Genomic DNA, 8814 nt, shown 5'->3' with positions numbered 1-8814 from the left:
AAAACTGCGTACGTATAATTAAATAAACGCAATTTGCAATTAATTAACAATTACGAAAATTAATCACCCCTTTTAATTCTTGCAAATTTGTAATATTTAACCATGTTCATGCAATTTAGATTATGAAAATAATAAGGGGCTCGTGATACCACTGTTAGGTTATGATACATATGACATTACATAGATCATGCGGAAACAACCATTAACCCAGGACAACATATTATTTACACATAATCATATAGCATAATTTAGATGCATACTCTTTGTTGCGTGCCCTCCCTAGCTGCGCCCGAACCGAACAAGAACAAGTCTTTAGGACTCCAAGTGTCGTCCCTCCGTAGATAGTCCACAGCACGTCCGGATCCGCCTTAAGATTGACCAACTAGAATCGCCCTTAAGGTACTAGAAAATTTCGGCACTTTATGAGTAAGATGTGTGTTTTAATTTTCTCTCAAAAAACTCACTTTTGAATACTTTGAAACTTCTTATAAATTGTGAGCCCTAGCCTCATATTTATAGGGGTATGGAAAGGGAATCGAAATCCTATTCAGATACAAATTAATTAAACCTAGAATTCTACAAGAACTCTAATTTAATTAATTTATCAAATAGAATTAGGAATTTAATCATTAACCGAACTCTGCATGTTTTAGGAAACGTGCACGAACACAAACACTTGCACACACACGCACGGCAGCCACGATGGGCCCCATGCGTGCGCGCGAGCAGCAGCCCACGCAGCGCCCGCGCGCGCTGCGCGCTGCGCGTGCTGTGCGCGCTGTGCGCGCTGCGCAGCCTGCTGGGCCTGGCCTTGCGCTGGGCCTAGCGTGGCTGTTTGTGCGGCGCGCTTGGCTTGCTGGGCGATGGCCTGGCTTCGTGCTGGGCCTCGTCCGGCAGGCCTCGTCCGATGCTTATTCGTACGATGCGCTTCCGATTAAATTTTCCGATTCCGGAATTCATTTCCGATACGAACAATATTTAATATTTCCGATTCCGGAATTAATTTCCGTTTCGAACAAATATTTAATATTTCCGTTTCCGGAATTATTTTCCGATTCCGGTAATATTTCCGATTCTGACAATATTTCCGTTTCCGGCAATATTTCCGATTCTGGCAATATTTCCATTTCCGATAATATTTTCCGATACGTACCATGTTTCCGTTTCCGGCAACATCTACGACTTGGATAATATTTATATTTCCGATACGATCCATATTTCCGTTTCCGGCAATATCATCGTTTCCGGAGTATTCATTTCTTGCCTGTGACGATCTTAGCTCCCACTGAAACCAAGATCCGTCGGTTCCGAATATTCATAGATGGAGTATTTAATGCCATTAAATACTTGATCCGTTTACGTACTATTTGTGTGACCCTACGGGTTCAGTCAAGAGTAAGCTGTGGATTAATATCATTAATTCCACTTGAACTGAAGCGGCCTCTAGCTAGGCATTCAGCTCACTTGATCTCACTGAATTATTAACTTGTTAATTAATACTGAACCGCATTTATTAGACTTAACATAGAATGCATACTTGGACCAAGGGCATTATTTCCTTCAGCTAGCCCGTGTAAATAACAAGCTATCATCTGCAAAGAAGAGGTGAGATATCGTCGGGACATGTCTGGCAATTTTTGCACCATGGATTATATTTCGCGTTTCAGCATCTCTAAGTAGTGCCGAGAGGCCTTCCGCACATAGAAGGAAGAGAAAAGGTGAGATTGGGTCGCCCTGTCGAAGCCCTCTAGTAGGTATGAAACTCTGGGACGGGAAGCCATTGAATAACAGTGAGTACGAGACTGAGGATATGCACTTCATTATCAGGTCCACAAACCCCGTATCATAACCAAGTTTCAGCATCATCCCTTTAACGAACCCCCATTCCACTCTGTCGTATGCTTTGCTCATATCTAGCTTCATTGCCATGTAGCCCTTGGCCCCCTTCTTCTTTTTCCGTAGGTAATGAAACATCTCATGTGCGACCAGAACGTTATCAGTAATAAGTCGTCCCGGGACGAAGGCACTCTGGGATTCACTAATTACATCGGGCAAGGTAGCTTTGAGTCTATTTGACAGCACTTTCGAGACCATTTTGTACAACACATTGCATAAACTAATCGGTCGGTAGTCCTTCGTAGATTCACAGACTTTCTTTTTTGGAATGAGAACAATGTATGTGTAATTGATTTGTTCGATCGGTGCTCCATTATTCAGAATATCTAGCACATACGCAACTATATCCTCCCCTACAATCCCCCAAAACTTCTTGTAAAATAAAGCGGGCATTCCATCCGGTCCCGGGGCCTTTGTGGGGTGCATTTGCTTCAAAGCCATGATTACTTCCTCCCTTGTGTACGTAGCCGTGAGGTCAACATTCATTTCTGCAGTTACTCTTCTTTGGACTTTCTCAAGTACTAAGTCCATTTCGTTGCCTCCACTGGATTCGAACAAAGTGCTGAAATAGGAGACAAATACTGCTTCCACTTCCTCCTCATCATCTCTCCATGTTCCCCCACCATCAAACACTCCCTTTATGGTGTTCCTTCTACGCCTTTGTTCTGCTTTCCTGTGAAAGAAAGTGGTGTTTTTGTCTCCATCTCGGAGCCAGTTCTGCCTACTTCTCTGTGCCCAGTAAGTTTCTTCCCACTTTTCAAGCTCATCTATTGCAGCATCCACTTCACGCATTTCCTGCAGTATTTGTGATGTGGGTGTCATAGACATTAGGACTTTCATTCTACCCCTCTTTTCTGTTATATCTTTCACAAAATCAGTCGAGCGTGTACTGCTCCAGCTTCGAAGTTTACCCGCACATGCACTTACTTTGCCTCTAGCGTCACTGCTAGTGTTCGTGCACCACACATCTGCAACAATATTTCCACATTCATCCTCTCGGAGCCATTCTTTTTCAAATTTGAACCCCTTTCTTCTTTTCTTATGTTTGCGGACCTCGACTTGTTCTCTGATGGAGATCTTTAGTGGCACATGATCCGACCTTCTCCGAGGTAAGTGTTCGACCATAGAGCATGGGAATCGGTCAAACCAAGAGTCTGTAACAAGTGCACGGTCTAAGCGCTCCTGTATATTGTCTTCATCCTCCCTATTATTGGACCACGTGAAGGGTATACCTTCATAGCATATATCACGGAAACTACATGCATCAGCAGCTTGTTTGAACCCATCAAGGTCCCGTTGGTCTACAGGGTTTCCACCAATCTTTTCATCATGATATAGCACACAGTTGTAGTCGCCAACACACATCCATGGGAGGTCGTTGTCCCTACCCAACTCCCTCATAAGCTTCCACGTTTCCTCCTTCGTGCCTTCTGTTGGGTATCCATAGATTCCAGTTAGGCGCCACTGAGTTGTCAATCCCCTATCCACCACAAAGTCCATGTAATGCAGCGAGTATGATTGCAGGGATAGGTTAATATTATCGTCCCAGAACATGGCAAGTCCACCACTACGGTGCCTCCCTTCTCCTTCACAGTCCACACAGACAAAATTGCGAAGATTCACCTTTCTTTTGACACTCTCCCACTCCTTACCTTTTAATTTTGTCTCCGAGAGGAAGACGAAATTGGGGTGTTCGATTCGTAATACGCCTTTGAGCGCATTTTCTGCTCGAGGGCTCCCCAACCCCCGGCAGTTCCAAGAAAGGCCAATCATTGTTGTTCGCGGGGTTGCTGGGCAACCTCCGCTACTTCCTTCGTATTCCATGTTGCTGCCTCTACCCCCCGACCTCGCGACTTCTTTGTTTCAGCTTCCATACCTCCTGGTTCAAAAACATCTATGTCCATTAGGTCTTTCCGTTTCCCGCAAACAGCCACATGTTGGTTCCCCGACGTGACTCGTCGGATCCCTCTTTGCACCTTTCGAAGCCTGTTTGAGCTAGTCGGTCCTGTGCCTACCTCAAAGGCAAGCAGTTGGGTGGCAGCCGGTGCCTGTATGGGTGTAATTGAGGCATGTTCCTCCTCTGGCTCCTGTGATTCTGTACCCTGCTCTATATGTTGTTCCTGTTGTTTTTCTTCCACTCCATTCTCCTCACTTTCACCTCTCTCCACAGTTAGGGTGACCCCCTTTAGTTGCTCCACCACATCCAGTACCTTTTCTTTCGTCACAGTTGATCCCACCGGCTTTTCCTTCCTCACAAACAGCTTCCTGGCACATGTACCGGTCTGTCCTTCCTCATCCACCTCGCCCTTATTAACTTGCCATGGCGATGCTCTAAGCTTATCCGAGTAGGTTCGCTTAGGGTTTTGGGTGTGCGAGGCGCTGTCACAGTCTTTCTCACCGTGCCCTAGCATTCCACATACGAAGCAAAACAGTGGGAGCTTTTCATATTTCACCTTGAAGCTTGCGGTATTGCCTCCACGCATTTTAAGGGTTACTTCTGGTTTGAGAGGTCTTCTCAAGTCCACCAACGTTCGGATGCGGAGGGACTTGTTGATTCCGATAATGTCTGACTTGTCAATCCCCATGTACGTACCGAGTTTGTTCCCCAAAGTTCTAGCATTTGCATCATTGTATCTTCCCACCAGTGGTAGGTCGTAAATTCGTATCCAGAACGGTGTAGAGTGTAAGGGGATTTCTGAGGGCTTTGCCTCAGCAGGTACGTCTGATAGGGCCAGTATGTGTCGTTCAAAGTGCCATGGCTGCGCTTCCATCACCCTCTCCTTATCTCTCCAATGGTGGAATTGAAAAAAAAAAGACATTTTTTTCGATGCAATTAGCCTCCATACCATGCTTAGGGTTCCAGATTCTTTTCATGGTTGCAATTAGGGCATTTGCATTGATGCACCGTTCAGTCCATAGTTTTCCCACCATGCTTAAAGCCACCTTCGATTCCTCCTCCTCATCTCCACCGAACTCCCATTCGGCCTCCTCCTCCTCCGGTTCCGTATCAGATTCCCTTCGTGGGGGAGACTCATGGGTTGTGACATCCACCATCGTGCCAGATCAATACAGCCTAAACCCTAATCTCGACAGGAAATCGAGCAAAAACCTCCGAGAATTGGAGGAAAAATGCTAGCCAATTAGCTAGAAAAACCCTCCCAAGAGCCAAGAAACCCTAGAGGGACACACAAACGTTGCTAGTATTAAAAGACAGAGGAATTATAAGTTTGCGAGTGGACGTTGTAGCCTGTGTCACGATTAGAGACGTCATAGACTCCTAGTGATGGACTGATGGTAGTGGTAAATTGGTAAAATCAATTACGCGCGCTTTTAAGAGTTTCAGAAGTTGAAAAGACAGAATGGAAAAAGGCATTGGCGAGTTTAGTGCGTGTGAACTCACCTTGGTTTACGAGCCAACTCTTCCTTCCTCCTTAAACAATTCCTTCAGTAGCAGTTGCAGTTCCTCAATCGTCATTTCTTCTACAAACTTAAACCTAAATTATTATGAAACCTCCTCAACCTTCTGATTTCTCTAATTGGGGTAATTCTACTTCCTTCTTCTTTTACTTTATTTTTCTTCTTATTTAACCATTTGATTTATATAAGAAAAGAACGAAATTTTGTTAGATTTAACTCGATTCATAGTTTCATAATTCATGTCCAATTCTGATATATATGTTGTTGAGATTATGTAGTTACTTGATTACATACATTTTGTGATTGATGATTTTAATTTGTTCTATTAATCATATTCAATTAGGTATACCGTTTAAGTATGATGTTGTTAGAATTCGCCTTCCATATGTATATTCATGAGACAAACTATACTGTTAGTTGATTAGATAGATTAAGTGATGGATTGATTTCTTTAATTTGTGCTGTAAATTGTACTAGTATTCAACTATTAATTTGTGTCACTAATCATTATTAATTAGTTAAAATGATTGTTTTTGTTTGACGAAGGCCTCAAAGTTTCGCGGGAAAAACCTGTGACTATCAGCTTACATCCCAACAAGCGTCTTCGAATCTGTCGGGTCTGCTCATTTCTCTAGGTTTTAAGCTACATTCATTAATTAAATTGGTTATATTTGAACAAGTTTGACATAATTTATGTTTGTATTGCAGGCCACTTTAGGGTATGGTGTTGATAAACTTAACAAGGAAAGAAGTTTGTTGTCGGTCAAATACAGGGATAACAATGGAGTTTACTTGTGCTCTCTAAGGTTGCATTGTTGTGAATCGTATGCCTTGAATGATGTCTTTGAAGGACCTCATGATGTCATCTTTTCTGTTAAAGGTCCTGGACCAATCCACTTGGTTGGCTACTTGTATCATGATTGTCCATTGCCTACTATTCTCAATCAAACTATCATTCAAGATGCAACTGTTAAAGAACACATCTTAAGGTGGGAAAAGTCTCGTTACTTTTTTTACATTTCTTAAATCCTGAATTCTGCCTGTTGTATATCAAACGGAGAAATCTTATTTGTTTATCAATGCTTGATATCATTTTCAGTGAGACATAAATTTGGGTGTTGTGATGACATGGGAATTCCTTTGTATCTGTTTCTGTTTTGTTACTATGATTTGTATTCTTACTCCACCTTGTGTTTTCTTGGTGTGTCCAGTGAGAAGAAATTAAAACGGAAAAGAGGGGATACACGTCTGCCAAATGCTGCTGATCAAGTTGATGAAAACAATGGTCAAGGGTAAGACTTTGTTATATGTGCTTTTGTTACCTGTTCTACATAGCAAATAAGTTGATCTTATTGAATCTGTCTTAGCAATTATGATGGAAGTATCTCACTTTTCCTGGACCTAGAAAACCAAATTGGATGTAGAAAAATCACCAAACCTACAGCAGGTTATGTAAAATCCACTTTTTTGGTTAATAAGAAGCCATATTGAAAACATTTCTTATACAATGAAGATTGATTTTCAGTATATTCCTTGCTGCGAAATTTTATTTGTGTGGCTCAATCATCTTCTTAATCTATGGACAACATGATAATACTACTTGGTCTTCAATCTTATGTATTTTCTTTGAGTGACACAAAAAATTCGATTTTGATAGCATGGGAATTTGCTCGTTACCTGTTATCTAATTTTTTTTAGTGTTAATAATTGTGCTCTTTATTTATGTTTTTTGAGTCAAGATCTAGGACCAAATTTCACTATCAATTTCCAAGGCTTTTGTCCTTTTTTGAGTCAAAATAAAAACATTTTTGTTCATTCTTCATATGGAGGTCAATATGTAGCTCTGTCAAGGCTGAAGTGATGTTGTTACATCAGTTTTAACAACCTGAATAAAAATAACAACCTACTCGATCATTTTTACCCATTTGGTACTTGTCTACAATACTAGGCATGACGAATATAATGTGAAGCTTGATGACTCTAAGAAAAAAGGAATTGCGAAAGACCCTGATGATGATGTGTGCTTGGAGGCTGCGGAAGGTAAAAGTTGTGATTTAGGGAGTGTTTCGCAAATGTACTTGAAGAAGTATTTTCCTCCTCACTCCTTGGTATCATCTCCCACGACTTGTCAATTAAGCTCTCAAGTTGAAGAATTGAAAATGATGGTAGAGGAAAGCCAAAAAGTGGCCGCAGAAAGCTATAAAATGGCTAAGGCTACCAATGAGAAAAATGAGAAGGAAAATGAAGAATGGAGGAAGGAAAAAAAAGTATGGATGAATGAGAGAAAAGCCATGCAAACCAAGTTGACCGAGTTACTAAACGTTGTCCATAACTTTTGTCGCTTTCATGGCACTCGAGGTTCGCCATCCGCCACTTAGTTATCCACAAAAGGTTTTGTGATTATTTCCTAACTTATTAGTGTAAGTGTCCAAACTTATTACTATTAGTGTTAGAGGTGACTGTTTGTGGTGTTTTTACTACCTTGTTAGCTACCTTGTTGAAGATAAAGTGGAATTTAATCTACTGATGACGGTGCGCATTTCTTGCAGGTCTTCTGTGTGGAAGCGCAGGAGCTGTTTGTTGTGCTTAATATGTATTTGGCAAGCATTGGTGCTTTTGATTTTGAGTTTAATAGTTAGTTAGTTGTAGTACGTACTAATTTGTATTCGGTACTTACATTCCTCTAGTTTTCGGTGAAACAATGTGGGTTTTTTAGTTTGTTAAATGTCTCAGTTTGTTGTAAAGTGCATTGGATTTGAAAATTGGAAGGGCATATTATTTTACTCCATATCAACTTGATGGCTCATTTCGGTGTCTACTCCTAAAATGTTAAATTTGCGTATAGTTATGCAACGTTGTGTGTGATCATGTTGTTCTAGAGTTCTCGCCTCCCACATGTATATACTTGTAAACACAAAAGTCTGCAAAATAAAAGAATCAAAATATGTGAACAAAATATTTATTTTATTGATTTTTAAAGTTTCTTGATACAATCTCTAATATTTGAACTAATTTGATTTGGTACACGGACGGATTTGATTCTTGAATGAGGGCCTTCGGGCTTGATCTCGCTCAAGGATATTGATGTAGAATAAAACGACACGTCTTTTGATCTTCTCGAATAAGGGCTACCGAACTTGATTTTTTTTTTTCTAGGGAGAGAGTTGTGACTTGATGGAGAGGATTTGAGAGTTTTAGGTTTTGCCGTCTGTTTCTCCTCTCCTCTCCTCTCCAAATGAAGTAAAAGTCATATTTATAAGACGGAGAAACTTTTAGGGTTTTGATGTACATTGGGCCTCTTTGTTTGGACTTGGTAGTCATGACCCGTTATAACCATTTAACCCATTTTTGTTAAGTTTAACCGTTAAAATAAATAAGTTCAATTGAAATAACTAAAATGGGGCAAATTAGTTTAGGAACCCAAATCAATTAATTTCATTGACCGTCAAATAATTAACGACTCAATACTTTGACTTTTTGACCCAAATAATATCCAATGTG

At 40.9% G+C, this 8814-nt stretch overlaps 1 protein-coding gene across 3 annotated transcripts; it reads left to right on the top strand.

Moving 5' to 3' along the window:
* Positions 1-5240: 5240 nt before the first annotated feature.
* Positions 5241-8101, top strand: LOC110775619 (uncharacterized). 3 transcript variants are annotated; one of them, XM_056828382.1, is made up of 6 exons: positions 5241-5437; positions 5860-5930; positions 6022-6302; positions 6525-6605; positions 7262-7671; positions 7863-8101. In XM_056828382.1, the coding sequence occupies exons 1-6, from the start codon at positions 5401-5403 to the stop codon at positions 7901-7903; spliced, it is 921 nt and encodes a 306-aa protein (XP_056684360.1). In that variant the 5' UTR covers positions 5241-5400; the 3' UTR covers positions 7904-8101. The 3 variants fall into 3 exon arrangements, with proteins under 3 accessions (XP_056684360.1, XP_056684361.1, XP_021835919.1); XM_056828383.1 differs by having other exon boundaries at positions 5242-5437; positions 7262-7704; XM_021980227.2 differs by having other exon boundaries at positions 5242-5437; positions 7262-7733.
* Positions 8102-8814: the final 713 nt, after the last annotated feature.

This window comes from Spinacia oleracea, chromosome 5 (assembly GCF_020520425.1).
Source record: "Spinacia oleracea cultivar Varoflay chromosome 5, BTI_SOV_V1, whole genome shotgun sequence".
In the NCBI taxonomy this organism is placed as follows: Eukaryota; Viridiplantae; Streptophyta; class Magnoliopsida; order Caryophyllales; family Amaranthaceae; genus Spinacia; species Spinacia oleracea.
Note: the sequence above shows the minus strand (reverse complement) of the source record. Positions and strands in the feature narration are given on the sequence as shown.